This window comes from Lonchura striata, chromosome 2, assembly GCF_046129695.1.
Source record: "Lonchura striata isolate bLonStr1 chromosome 2, bLonStr1.mat, whole genome shotgun sequence".
In the NCBI taxonomy this organism is placed as follows: domain Eukaryota; kingdom Metazoa; phylum Chordata; class Aves; order Passeriformes; family Estrildidae; genus Lonchura; species Lonchura striata.
Genome location: NC_134604.1, coordinates 340689 through 355859, shown reverse-complemented (window position 1 = coordinate 355859; position 15171 = coordinate 340689). Strand labels below are relative to the sequence as shown.

At 42.3% G+C, this 15171-nt stretch overlaps 2 protein-coding genes across 6 annotated transcripts in view; both read right to left on the bottom strand.

Moving 5' to 3' along the window:
* Positions 1-383: 383 nt before the first annotated feature.
* On the bottom strand, positions 384-11041 carry NIT2 (nitrilase family member 2). The gene is made up of 10 exons (XM_021545511.3): positions 10997-11041; positions 9107-9225; positions 6669-6789; positions 6469-6557; positions 5053-5146; positions 4751-4825; positions 4252-4330; positions 3506-3604; positions 2416-2471; positions 384-1996 (listed from the first exon to the last, which is right to left on the bottom strand). The coding sequence occupies exons 1-10, from the start codon at positions 11001-11003 to the stop codon at positions 1908-1910; spliced, it is 828 nt and encodes a 275-aa protein (XP_021401186.1). The 5' UTR covers positions 11004-11041; the 3' UTR covers positions 384-1907.
* Positions 11042-13334: 2293 nt separating this feature from the next.
* TBC1D23 (TBC1 domain family member 23) overlaps positions 13335-15171 on the bottom strand; it is a 34043-nt gene continuing 32206 nt past the window's right edge. For all 5 annotated transcript variants that reach the window (XM_077790910.1, XM_077790911.1, XM_021545506.3 and 2 more), the window contains one exon: positions 13335-15169. In XM_077790910.1, the coding sequence (XP_077647036.1) occupies positions 15088-15169 (82 nt within the window). In that variant the 3' untranslated portion in view covers positions 13335-15087. The remainder of the gene's footprint in view (positions 15170-15171) is intronic.

The following is a 15171-nucleotide window of genomic DNA, read 5'->3' as shown; positions in this document are numbered from 1 at the left end:
AGGTGCTTAGAAGTTGTCCTCACAGACTGAAAAGAACTGAGCTTATTTCAGCTCTTCAGGTGAGTTCACCAAAGTAGGCTGTAATAGATTTTCATCCATCCTCTCCATGTGGGATTGCAGGGAGGAGAGTTCAGACCACAGATTCTGTTACTTGTTGCAAACTGCATTTCTCAGATTTAAGTGGTCAGCCCATGAGAGTCCTGCACTACTTTTAATCTTCCAAAGGTAGTATTTATTTACTCCTGTGTGTTGAACTAGTAGAGATGGGAGGGAAAGAGAGAAAATAGTTATTATGGCTTAGAAGTTGGAGCCTGACAATGGCCATCATGGATATGGGGTTGTTGAGTATGTGGGAAGCACTAATCTAATGCAGGACACTCGGCTCAAATGGTAAATTGTTAATTTTTTAATATTTATTTTTCAACAAATAAACCTTCATTTTACCTTGTACTGTATGGGTTGTTTCTTAAAAGTTCCTGTGCAGTATATACACCAAAATGCAGTGAAACAGACCAAAAACACCTGCTGCTACAGAATGCCACCGAGTGGAATGATGGGATCTGGCTTTTGAGGGAAGGATGTGCCAGGGCTTGGCTGAATGTTTGTTCTTATTTATAAATCACACCAAGCTCATTGCAGAGAAGCCAAAATGTTAAAAAAAAACCCCAGAAACCTAAAAAACTTGGAAGAGGATTGGTAAAGGTGAATGAAATGTAAGATGGTTTTGGGGGAAATGTGGTTAGGTAGAGCAAGACAAAACCTTTTCTCCCTCCCATTCTTGTATTTTGAAATTTTTTTTTAGCCTTACAGCTGTTTTATGCTGCTGGAAAACCAAAAGCTTATCAGTGGAGGCTGGTAAGTTGCTTTTTTTTTTCCATTCCAAGGAATAAAAAGCATAAATTGTTACATTCTTTTTACATTAAAAGATGTCTTCCTTCAAAAAGAAACCCCAAAACCAGAAGTGCAATGTGCTTGGCTGGTTTGCAGTATTTTAAAGTCATCTTTCTCAATCAGTTTGTGTCCAGCAAAATCAGCACAGTCAGGAATGTGGATGGCAGCTGCCCATGGCAATAATGCATTCAAGCACTGAGCAGTCTTCTGGGAGACTGTGGGCAGGACTTAGTGCAGGAGGGTTTCCAACCCGACTGCTCTCAGCCTTTTCCAGGCAGCAGAAGTAAAACCCACTCAAACATTTTGTTAAGGAAGCAGTAGGGAGAGCAAAGGCCAATTACTGTAACAACACAGCAACCTGTGTCACTTCAGCAGTGAACAGCATTTGCCATAAAGAGAATTTAATACACAGATCCAGACAAAACACATGAACCAAAAACTGTCACAGATTCTTCTATAGGAGCAGCTCTGTCTGGCAGCTTCTTGCAGTGTCCTGAGCAGAGCAGAATTTGGCCTGTTTTGCTCAGTGTGTTAAATTTTAAGCTTCCCAAGTAGGGCATTCAAGGACCTTGGTTAAGTCATGTACATCTAAAAAGGACAGAATGAGAAGAATCATGCTTCTAGATTTTCTGACAACTCACTGAAAAATTCATAATACCAAAGCTGACTTGAGAGTTTCAGAAAACAAGATTTCCATTTCTGTGTTCTACAAAACAGGCCTCAGAAGGTAACTAAAACATTATGATGACTAAAAATCAACGTTAATCACTGCTGTATTGAACTGTTTTCATCTCCATCTTTATCCTACCTGTAAAATACTATGAAATACTGAAGTATGAGAGGAGATAAAAAAGTTATAGTTCAATCATACTAGAATTGCACCAAGTTTTTTGTTAGGTGGTGTTTTCTTAACTGGCATATTAGGTAGTAAATTGTTGAGCAACTACTAAGGAAGTCCTTCCAAAGATGAAGGCAACAGCCATTGTGACAGCTGAACCTTCCCTCTTCACCCAGCTTCACTTTTTCATCTCGACACCATAGAGATCACAACGTTTTTGGCTTAAAATAGGAATCTGCTGACGTATTTCTGCAAGTTTCTTTAGATCTGCAGGAGAGAAGAAAAGAGTTAAGAGAACAGCAGCCAAAAAAGAAAGCTCCTGACTTCCTCTGAGGTAGGACAGGGAAAATAGCAACTGTGATGGAGAATGGGGTGGTAGGGCACTGCAAGTGTGCAGCCAGGGCTGAAGGAAGCCTCAGCTTTGCTCTTTCCTAAGGTGGCACCTTCTGCCTAAGGGAGTGAACTAGAAGGGTACAGCTCTAGAATATTGTATGTAGAACGGGATAGTGCTGCTGGTTCTTGCTTTAACCTAGCAAAGGTGAACAAGGCAGGGGAATGCTGCATTATGCATCATCTGCAGTTGCATGTGTAAGGCCATAGACTTAAAAAAAACTGTCCCTCCTTAGTGTCATATCCTGTACTCAAGAAAAAAAGTGGGGAAAAAACAAAACCAATTTTTCCCTTACCTATATCTGTGTATACAACTGTTTCCTCAGCCCCAGCTTTGGCTATGACTTCACCCCTGCAAAATTAAGTACATTTGTTCACAGGATTAACACATTGGTTTCAAGGCATCAGTGCAGTTGCTGCTGTTTGTATAAAAAGCACTTCCTACCCTTGATGCCTACAGCTGTAACTACAGGGCTGTCCTAAAAATAGCATCATAGTCCATAACTCTGGCATGATAGAAATGGCTTCCAGGGTTTATATATGGCACTTTCTATATGTGATATATGCATACTTAACACGTGTCTTTCAAAGATCAAGAACTGTGGTAAAAGCCACTCTGAAAAACACTGCCTCTAAGCATGCAATATACCTCAAGGGGAAAGGAACAACCACACTGGCAAAGATGAACACGTTCTCCTTTGAAGATCCTAATGGGTATTCATAGTGTATTCTTACTCTGCATGAGCTACTGAACATGATTGTGTCTCCCCCAAGGGTTTTGTCACTGCTTTTATCATATAAAGTTAAAAGCCCAAGACACAGACAGTTTTTCTTACTTGCAAACAGCTTGGAAGTGAGCTATCAGTAGATTTATCTGAAAGAAAAACATCTGCCTGAAGATTTGGTCACTTTTACCTCCTTTGCACCTGCATGACTTCTGCTCAAGTCAGAATCTCTCTTCTCTAGCTGAAGACATTCTTCTTGTTCTTTTCTTATGTCAAAGCAGTGTTGTTCTTTGAGGAAATGAGATAGTTCTGTGTGAGCTGTTTAAGAGAATTACCCTATGCATAGCATTCAATGGACTGAACTTCAGGGACAAGGTGACAAGGTCAGCAGTTCAACTAATGCTTAATCCCAGTGCTAAGTAGCATCTTTACTACCAAAATGAATACATACTCAAAATAGTTCGAGTTTTTTTTTTTGTTTGTTTTTTTTTTTTAGTTTGGCTATTTTAAATTATGATCTTGAGAATGTATGCTCAAGTCTCATGTGCTTTTTACCAAGAATTTGCAGTTTTAACAGTAGATGGAAAAGTAGGACTGAAGTGTGACTGGCAACTGAAATACTTTTTACTGAAGGTGGTATGTTTTATTTTATTGAACTCACCATGGATTTACTACAGTGCTGTGTCCCCAGGCAACATAGGATGCTTTTTCATCTCTAGCAGGAGATACAGTAGCTACGTAGAGTTGATTATCAACAGCTCTGTGTTCACAAAAAAATGAAGGAAGGGGGAAAAAAGTGAGAAGAATTAGTTTTTATAATACCATTTAATTAAGCAGAAGAGAAATAATCCACTCTGAAGGACAAGCTATATATCCTCTAAATGACTAGCCCAAACTGTGAATGATACAAAGGTCAGAGAAAGAAGACCCTGGAAAGAGAAGTCTCTAGCACCTGGCTAGAGTTAGTACATAGAATATCATGGAATTCACATGTTCATTCAGTATGCAGCAAAAATTATTGAAGCTGACCAAATGAAACAATAATACAGCATTCAGGAATCTCAGAGTCTATTTCTACCTGTAATTAGAGCAGTTCCCAAATGGTTACTGGCTCTTCTCTCTAGAATCTGTGTGTGAAGGGTGCTTATAAAGCCGTGGGAAAGGGTCATTGAAAGGGTATAGCGGGGGCAGGCGGGAGTAAAAGCCAATAACTTCCTGCTTTTCTCCTCGACAACAAAATAATTTTGGTGTCCCATGCAAGGCTTGAGGGATGGTACAGCTCCAATGGCTGAGTGGCCCTGCAGCACTACTTCTGAACCACAAGTGTCATTTGGAACATAAAAAAGTTGAGTTTCATGCACCAAAACTCCTCTAGAATAGGGGGATAAACTTTTACTGTGATCTTACCGTCCCCTTTGTAAGAGTTCCCAATGAGCTGGTCCTGTTGTCATGTTAAAAGCCCCTGGATATATCAGCAGCTGGCAGCCTTTGTTAAGAGACAATTAGAACCCAAGCATCATTAAGGGGAAGAGAAGCCCTTCACACTGAAACCCAAGATGAAGTTCCTTTCCACACTTCCCAGCCTTGCCAGAATGGAACCAAACAGAGCCTGTCCATGTGTAACATCTTACATCAGCCCAGAGCTGTGGTGGGGATACCCAGCTGCATCGCTCCACCAGCACATGTGGATCAGGAAGTGATCCACTTTATGGGTAAGGTTACTTTACTCTATGAGTGAGTCTTGGCCCCAGGATGCATTTTGGTTACTGGCAGGAATAAGAATGCCTGATCACATGGATCCAGGAATGCCTGATCACAGGGACCACCCAGCAGGCAGCACTCAGAACCAGCCCTGGCTAGCCCCGGCCTTGGGGCTGCCCAGTTCCCTTAGGTGACCCAGCCTCACCTTTCTGGCCGTAGATTTGAGCCATCTCGGCAAATCTCATATCATAGCAGATGCCCAGGCCCACTTTGCAGTATGCTGTTCCCAAAACACAAGAGACAGCAGTCATATCACTACACAAGTGCACAAAACAAGCACAAGGCTCCCTGTAGCCATCCTGCCAACTTATTTTATTTTGCATGGCTCATGGCAACAGAAGGAGCTATATTTAAATGTGTGTCCAACAAGCACTGGCTATTGTTGGGGGAGAATTCATACTTTAAGATGACAGAAAAAATGTGAGAAGGAGCTTATTTTATACTCACGTGTGTCAAACATGGAGAAACTATTCCCTGGACTCAGTGTTTCAGACTCTTTGAACTGTATCTTCCCAGGAACATTAATGTCAAACAAATGAACCTGCAATTATACTATGATTAATAATAATTACTAACAATTTCTCTGCTTGGTATTTGAGCCTCTTTAGGCATGTGTTTTCTACTGTTATCTAGACTATCTATATCTTTTGTCAGGATCCAAAGTAAACATTGCTTAACATTGTTAGATTCCCCAAAAGAATATTTAAGGTATTTTCTTCTGTACAAAAATATACACGTCTAAAGTTGCAAATACATGCAAAACATCTAGATGTCTTGATCTAATAATCTGTCTCTAACATTTGAGTCCCAATCTTGTAAAACTTCTCAAGAAAATACCTTCACCAAGCCACCAAGTTCCCATGACTTCAGCTATGCAGATGCCTCTGAGGGCCTGCAGCTGCCTTTATCCCTCCCATGCAATGGAAGGTGTTGTTCCATTGTGACTGGAGCTTCCCAACAACAGAACTGGTTTTGTTTTATTATTTGTTCATCCTTAGCACACGCCTGCACTCACTCTACGAGCAGCTCCTGGGCTTGCAGACTGCTGTGCTGTGACAGGTGGAAGGTGACACAGAACTGCTCAAGGTGATCTAGTAAGTCATGCTAATGTAGAATCAGCAAACAGAAGGCACCAGCTTATTGTTCCAAGTAACCCTGCATTATCTTTTTGGCTTATCCCTAAAAGAAAAAAGCTGTTGTTCATTCATGGTCAGATTCCTGTGTGCACAGACCCATGAACAGAAAATAGAGATAAGAATGAACAGAACAGTCCATGAAGAAAAACTGACTCTGGAGTTACAAATGGGAGGCAGTTTTCCAAAAGGCACAAAGCAATGATGAGGTGGAAGATGACAGCAAGAAAATATCTACCACAAACAGCAGCGACAGCTTAATTTGGACTCTGCATGTCTGCACTAATCACATGTACAGCACAAAGTATGTGAAGAACAGTATTTATGATAACAGAAGGACTAAATCCATCAGGAAGCTGAGGGAAAATCCTGATCCCGTTCAAGTGGGACTGTGTTTTAGACTTAGGCCAGGGTAAAGAGATATATGAGCTGGATCAGGTTTTACTCTTTATCATGGTTTTCCCAGCATATATAGGGAAAGCCAATTACACCTTCTAGCATTTTTTCATCCTTATCCAGAACAAATTTATGACCACTTTTTGAAGTGGTGTTTACATGCCCCAAATAAAAGTAGCATGAAATTTCATGGGTGATGGTATACAACTTATTATTAATGGAAGATTCTACTGATTTATACCACCTTTAAGTGGTATAAGATTATTTCATAAGACGAAATAATTTGTGCAACACTGCTGACGAAACTTTTCATAACAATATTCTGCCATCTTACCTTCCTATGCTTTGCCAGCAGAGCACCATCAGGCCCAAAGACAGTACATGTATTATAGAGCTTTCCACCATCCTCTTCTGGAATGGATCCTTTTTAAAGGCAAGAATAGAGATTTCTCCCACTGTATTATTTTGATCTAATGGCAGTAATAGTCATTGCCCATTTTTCCCCCAGTGAGATAGTCACTAAGAGTAAACTACCTCCAATGAGATATATGCTGCACTCCTTTGCAACTGCTGACAGCTTTTGTGTTGATTCCCCAGGGATCTTCTCTGCATACTCCTTAAAGTACTGGGTTCCATATGGAGAATTAAAGCATTCCTAGAGTTAAATGGGAAAAGAAAAAAAAGCTAAAATCCAGTAACACCACTACAATGAGATGTACTTAACTTTGCAAACTCCTTTCTAACCATATTCTCAAACAACCTTTGGTTACAGGAGTTTAGTTTATGGGAGCTCAGTAAGCGAACCAGAAAATGCCAGGAAGGCCAGAGGGACTTGAACAATTGTGTTTTGTGTGTTCAAACACACCAAAAGAGGTGTATTTGTGGAGTGCATGCCAAATAGAAGGTGAGCTACGACTATATGCAAGCTGTAAGGCCAGCACATTCACTGCTCTGGGCTTAACAAGAACACAAGGGATGTTCACATCAGAATGCAGAGCCAAGTTCAACACAACTCATTTGAAAGTCACAAGCTCGATAGATTCTCTCAAAACTGTGAAATGCTCATGCTCATCCGCAGCCCATGACTGATAATTTTTAAAAGGACATTTGCAAAAGCATGCATTTCTCAAAATTACTTATTGCTTTGTTAAAACAATCGTTTAAACACTATTTCCTCACAACTGAAGAGTGTTCTCCACCTTAGGCCTTAGTTGAAGATTTTCCATCCCTTTAGAACTAGACAAGTAATCTTTACACAGTCAGATTAACAGAGTAGTTTAGATGCCCAAGATAGGTGGGCTAGTGGTATTCTTTCACTTTCACTCTGCATTACACTTGCCAGCTCTGTGAGGAGGTGAGACACTCCACCCAACACTTCCTTGTACCCTGAAGGAGTACAGCTGGAGGCCACAGATAGGCTATCAAACTGTGGCAGCAACTTCTCTTCTGTGAGAAAGGGACTCCCAGCACAGACACCTCCATTGTTCCCTTTGCTCATCACAAGTGACAAACACACCCCCACAAAGAAAAGGGGAGGAAAAAAAATCAAGCTGTGACTAGCACAATAAACATTTCTGCTTTATCTGCTCAAGCAAACTTCATAGCAACTGAGATAGGTTCTACTGAAGTGCAATAAATGAACCCAAGCTGGAAAAGTTTTTTTTTTCCCTATACAGGGCACTAGGCCAGCAGGTATAAGCTAACCCACAGCACAACCTGTAGATGAAGTAGCAGGAAGGAAAATCTCTGCAGGCTGTCAAAATGAGCTTCCTAGACTTTTGAAATCTGGGCTGAACTTCAAAGAAGTGAAAGCAAAGCCAGCAGCCTCCATCTTCATATATTCAATATGAGTTACTTTCCTTTATATAAAGTTATTAAAACAAAAAATTAACCCCCCAAAGAAACAAAACAATGGGGAGACAATATTACATGCTCATGTCAATACAAAATGTATCTCCCAAATGTCTGTGAAATGCTTTGCCCGTGTTTGACAACTTGTATTTTAAAAGCATAAATCTTTGTTGACAAGGTGAGTATCTCAGCTAAATAAGTCTGGAAAATTCAATGTCTGTACACATGGTGAAGCCAGTAAATAATAGTAATCTCTACACAGGAGGCAGAACAGTGAATGGTCACATTTGCAACACAAGAACCATGTTAGCACAGAGGACCTGGGAAGGTTGCTCAATGCTTCCCCCATGACAGCGGGAGCGAAAACATTCTGTGTGTAAAACTGAGACCCAAAGTTTGCCCAGAGATGAACTTTGCACTCCTGTGTCAGATGTACAGGAGTAACACAAGGTCACTCTCTCTCCATGAAGAGAGGAGAAAAGCTCAAACTGCACTGAGAAGCCCACCCTGTTGCCAGCACACCCATCGTGTGAAAATTCAGCAAAATAATTGTGGCTAAATTTCAAAAAGTGAGTCAGAAGTGATTGATAATTTTTCCACACAGGGAAGTCATAAGAGAAACGTGTCTTAATCATAATTCAGCCACAAATGACCTGCTGGAAGTGTATTTTAAGTCCATTTTGTTTCTTATGGATCTGGAATGCTTACAGCAAAGAGAGCTACTGTGTACGGTCTTTCACCTTCATGTCAACATTCTTTAGCTGAAAATTGCCTTCTTCTACACTTCTTCAGCAAAGATTCAATCTACAGTGTCACTTACCTGAATTCAGAATATATCAATGATGGTATTGCCTAGGATTTAAACCAGCAAAAACTTTACCAGAATCTTACACTACAAAAAAGATCAACCTGTTCTTTGTTTCCCTTCTCATTCTCCACCTCTTAATGTGCTGCCAGATACAGGCCCTAGGATTTTCTAGCTTTTAGTTTTAATTTGAAGCCTCATACAGCATCTAAGCTATCCAGAGAGGAAGAGGAATATATGTTGCATTAATAACACTAGAAAGAAGTTCTGAAGGGTTTGAAACATAAGGGCTAAGCAGGCCATGATCTTTACTCACAGGTAGAGCCACAAGTTTTGCTCCTTTAGCTGATGCTTCCCTCACCAGCCCACAGGCTCGTTGGAGATTTTCTGATTTAACAGCAGATACATGAAGCTGGATAAGAGCGAGGCGGAAGGCTGATGGCAGAAAAGAAAAAAATTATTCATCAGAATTCCCCCAGGAAACTCTTCCAAATTTGAATTCAGTAACGAGCATTGAAGAAAACAAAGGAGTTAATATATAAACATATGCACAAACCACTACCAACTCATTGTGCAGCCCAGCTCTGGCCCTGGAAACAGTCTCTTACCACAGGGAGAGCACTGAAGGCCAGGACTGGCAATGGGAGCCACCCAGGGCCACCACCCTGCAGAGATCACAGAGCCCAGTGCCAGCAACAGCCAGGCCGTGTTCCAGGGGAAGGAGCTGTGTTACAGAGGGGCAGAGCACAGGTCCCCGCTCCTTCCCAGGCTGCTGGGCACTATGCCAGCCCATCTTATCTTCTTGTTGCACACCGAGGGCTGGATAATCCCAAAAGCACCAAATAAAGCAATTGTTTCCTTTTATCCCTCAGTTCACACCTAGCTTGGGAAATGGCTATGAAAACCAAGAAAGGTTAATGTATTTCCTGATAATTTCTTAGCAAACGGGTTTCTGGCCAAGTTGCAAGTGTTATCAACCTTCTACTCCCACTAAGGAAGATGTACAACTGCAGGCTCTCCAGGTAGCCAGGCTTTGTGCATACCTCTTGGATTTCCTTCCAATAATCTCTGAGTACCCCAGGTTGTAGGGAAGCACACCCTGAGCAGGTAGAACTGTTTTCTTTAAGCCAAACACCAACCAACCAATCCCCAATCCTCTCTGGCTTTATAAAAAAAAAAGTATCTCATTTTCATAGCACCTCATCTGTCTGTAAAACTCCCCCATGAACAAAGATCACAACAAGACAAAGCTGGAAGCAACACAGTGATCAGGGAAACTGGAAAAGTTGTTTCAAGTGAAGATGAGACTGGGTCATGAGAAGTTGAGATACATCTTTTTTCCTACTTCTGTAGCTAAGCAGCTAGTTTCTAGAGGTTAAGCAAATTATTAACTGCTCTCTTCGCCACTCTTTGTGTGAGAGACTTTTACTGTTGGCTCTCTTGAGCAAACAAAACTCATTTGGTATTCTGAACAGATGTAACCATAGGTTCCAGACCCACTGAGATAACCATACCAGGGATCTGTCAAAAACTTCCCAGCATTTGTGGAATGTGTTTTAGTTCAGACAAGTTGGCCACTTAAAAGATTTACATTTCAGAGTACAAGAAAAGAGAAAAAAGGCAATAGGAAAAAACCCCTATGTTTAAAACACCAGGAAATTTAATTAAGGTAATTAATATTATCTTCCTATATATAAATATGACACTATATGCCTCAGGTTTGAAGTTCGATAAGATGCAAAACTGAAGCTCAGCCACAACAGAACACATGTATTTGTGTCACACTTGACACAGTCAGATGTGGGAACTTCAGAAATGCAGAGAAATGTGCAGCAGGGCTGTAGACAGAGACCTCTGCTCCCAGCCTTGACCAGCTGCCCCAAAGCCTTCGTTAAAAGCAATTCCCAGGAAAAGCCTAAAGCAGGTAAAAGCACAACGGAGTAAAGTAATGGTTCGCATTTGTACCACTGCAAAACACGCTCGCTATTTTGTTTTAGAACGCCGGGAGCGAAGCACGCCCGGTTCGCCGGCGTTTCCCTGCATGGCGAGCACAGGCGAGCGCTCTGTGCCCAGCGCAGCTCCCTCTCCCCGCACTGCCCAGGGGCTGTGCCACCCAGCACCGGGCCTCTCCCGGTCTCAGCGGGCCGGGGCTCCGGGACAGCCCCGCGGGCCCGGGGGCACAGGGACGGGAGAGGGCCCCACTCACAGGCCATGGCTCCGCCGCCGCCCGCGCGCCCGGCGCGTGCGCGGCGCGTGCCCGGCGCGTGCGCGGCGCGTGCCCGGCTCCGCCCGGCGGCGCGCGCAGCCCGCGCGGGCTGCCGGGACCCGCGGGGCGGCCCGGGCCGGGCTCCAGGGCCGCCCTCACGGCCTCCGGCGGCCCGGCGGTGCCGGGACCCGCGGTGCCCTCACGGCCTCCGGCGGCCCGGCGGTGCCGGGACCCGCGGTGCCCTCACGGCCCCCGGCGGCCCGGCGGTGCCGGGACCCACGGTGCCGGGTCTCGCAGGGCCGCCCTCACGGCATCCAGCCGGCACCACGCTCTGAGCCCGTTCAGCCCCCAAAGCCCCGGCTGTGCCGAGAGCCTCCCTGCCCAACAAACCCCGGCAGCCCTCAGTCTGCTGAGGGCTCAGCGCAAGGGGCCTGTACCAGTTTACACGGAACTCGTTCCCCTGGGACATCCCCGTCTTGCTGTACAAGAACAACACCCCCCATGGTGCAGTCATCTCCAGCAGTGTCCAGCTCTGCGCTTCTCACTGCCAGAAAGACAAAAGAGCTGCCAGAGAGGGTGCAGTGAAGGCTACAGAGATGATTTGGGCTCCGGAGGAGACTGTGGGAGCTGGGCCTGTTCAGTCCAGAGAAGGGAAGGCTGGAAGGGGATGTCATCAGCGCATGTCAACATCTCAAAGGTATTTGTCACTAATGCCAGTGGTGCCCAGTGACAGGACAAGGAGCAATGGCCATACATGAAAACACAGAAAGTGTCACCTCAGCATGAGGAGGAACTTCCTTGTATTGAGGGTGGCAGGGCACTGAACAGGCTGCCCAGTGAAGTCTCCTTTTCTGGAGACATTCCAAACCCACCTGGGCAAGTTCCTATGTCAGCTGCTCTAGGTGACCCTGCCTTGGCAGGGAACTTGGACCGGATGAGCTCCAGAGACCCTGTGCAACACTGCCAGTTTAGTGAAACCAACACACTGAGCACCATGCTGCTCTTCTTGGCTTTAAACACCAAAGCTCCCCTTCACTCAGCACAAAACACTGCTGTCTCAGGTACTTATTTTCCAGCCTTGGGTTTTTTAGAAGCATGTGTGTAGAGCTGTAGATTTATGTTGTGTAGCAATATTTCTCCCGTAAGATTATGTCTGTAAGCTGAAAGTACGTAACAGCAGAATGGGTAAAGATAAAATGGGTAACCCAGTGTCCTAGGTTAGCTGTATGATGCCTCTATCCCCAATTGTCTGCCCTGTTTATGTTGAATATTAAGTTTTGCACCCTTAAGGCTTGTTCCAGGAGTGAAGGGGGGCAGGGGGGGCGTGGAAAGAAGTGCAGAGTTTGTTTTCAAGAACTGCACTCCCTCCTCCACATTCCTGCTCCTGGACTGTGCTGTCTGCAGACGGACAGACAGCGAGACAGAGCTCTCCTTTGCTTTTCTAGTTAGCTTTAGCTAGCTGAGGCAAAGAAGTTCCCTGGACTGTGGTGTTTTTCCCTTTCTCTGAACCTGCTCTGGACTGAATACCAGAAGAGCAGCAGCAGCTCCGGGCCTGGGCCGTGGATCAGAGACTGAGTCTATATTCAAAAATATAGACCGTGGTGCATGCAGAATAAAACAAGAACAACATCTCTAGCAAATATAATTTAAAAAGAAATCGTTGAAGCTAAAAGGGACAAGAAGTAGCATACCAACTTCTTTGATTTTTCTTTTCAAAAAATATCACTGCACTACTATAATTAGAATTTCTGCTTAGTAGTACAAGTTTTACAACAAAAATGTACACTGTAAGGCAAAAGTGGCCCTCTGTGGGTAGAGATACACCAGCACCATTGAGATTATTCATAGTTTGGACTGAGCTTTTTAAGGTAAGAGGTCTGTTGATAACTTGCACATTGCCTTAAAATTCACAAATAATTTGCCTCTAAATGGCTTGGATTCTATGTTTCTACAGAGAAGGGATTTAGGAACTGACTTCCTATTGCTCTACTTGCTGTAGATCACACAGGTCTGCTCTATTTGCTGTCCTCATAATGAAGCATACACATTAGCCACATTCCATATTTAAAATACACCTGTTTAACAAACAAATGTCATTTTCACTTTTCCCCTTCCCGACTAGCAGAAATATGTTGTATCATTCTGTCAACATTTTCATAATAAAAATATGATGCTGAGAAGTCTAGAATTTATGCAGAGACCTGCGAATTCACTTTGACCTGTGAATGCTCACCCAAAAGTCCTTAATGAAATTAGCTTAAATTCTGAAATACTTACATTAAGAAGTCACCAGCAGTAGCTCCCTATGATCCATAATCAGCATCTTCCACCCCAAAGATCAAATTCACTTTTATTTACAAAACACCTTTAGGAAAAACTCTGAATTAATTCAGAAAATTTACAGTATGCAACTAAATGCTTTCTGACAGAACAAGTTATGTTCAAATTGTACTGGTTTATTTACAACTGTAGTTTATAAACAGTAGCACAAACATCTTTACATGAAAAAAATCTCGTTGCTGAAGTAGGCACAGAGTCAGAGACTCTTGAGGATATTTTCAGGAGGGATTAGGAAGAGGAAAATGTAATACAACAGTTGCTGGGCAAAACTATGAATACAGGAGCATTGGCCCAGGTGCAATTTCATGCAAATATTTTCAACAGTTCAAGTTCTATTGGCATTTACTCAGATACTAAGAAGGAAAAAGAAAGTAATTAGTTCCAGAATTAAGGTGCCCTAGCTTGATTCCTAGTAAAATAACTTAGAATAAATGTGTTTTATAAAGGTCAGTTTAACTTATTTCACCTTCTGATGAAGTACCAAACCATAGGTTTTGATTCAAGTACTCAGAAGATTTCATGCAGCAAAGTTAATCCCCATTATCTTTATTTCAGAGTTTTTGGTGATTTCCCATCAGTCTACAAAGTTGCTCTGCCTTGTCCATAAGAACATTCCTGTGCCGAGCTTTGAACAAGAGAACCATTCTTGAGCAAATTGAAAGCTTATGATGAACAGCCATATAGCTGACATCTCCCAAATCTTTGCTAATTTAGAAATTGTTACTCAAAATGACATAAACAAATGCTTGACTCAATGAAGGCAACTGGTTAAGAATACATTTATCACAGGTATGCAGCACTGGAATTTCTTGGCTGGTTTTGTGTGCGTTCATCTTGCTGAACACATCTTTAGTCAGCATGTACTCATTTTTGTGCTGAACTGAAGGGTTTTAAACATCTCAAGTTCTTACTTTGTGAGGAGCAAGGCAACTTGTTTTCAACTGTCATACTCTGTCATGAAACATGCATTTCAATGCACACACTCATCTTTACGAGTGAAACAGCCTCAACCTATGAAATATAAAATTCTGCAGAATTAAAAAAGTCACAACCCTGTAGTAAAAATTACAGTTAATTTCAGTATTTAAAAATAATCTTTACCACCAATTCCAGTTATTTAGTCTAGTAGCTGGTAAGACTTTAAAAACCCTTTAATTTTACAAATTGCTTGTATTTTTTCTATTTCTCTGCAGTCTGAAGTGGACTTAACCGTTTTTAATGTGATAATAGATTTTTAAAATTTGTATCTGCTCTGCTCAAAAACCTAAATTTGAATTAGTCTTTGATACTACCTGGTAGGCAAAGTCAAATTTCTAGACTGTAGGCAATGGAGACATTTTCTTTAGAAGGGATAATAATTTAAAAGCCACTGTGTTTTCAACTGCTTCACTGTATCTCACAGTCCTTCATTTCTTCACTTAATGTGAACCCAACTGCATCTGCTCTTGCAAAGATGCAGATCACTCCAATTAAGGCTGCATTAAAAAGAAACAAACTGACCTTTATAATAAACACTTCTCCAAAACAAACAAACAAAAATTAAAATTAAAAAAACCAAACAAACAAAAATCCTGTCCAGAAATGGATAATAATTTACCCTATCTTAAGCCTGCTACTCAGGCAGTCCCACCAGCAAACAGAAAAATTCTCTTAAGTTAGTACTCAGTTGGGAAACAGTCAGCTTGTGTCCACATACAGTATATCTTGGTTGCTTCTTCTTTATAAACTGGTCTCTACAAAGTCTTTAGTGTTTAACTTTCCAAGGCATCCAATACTTTCATGATCTGTTGTTTTATGGCTTTGGTAGCATCACCTGCATTTGGAATCAAATACCT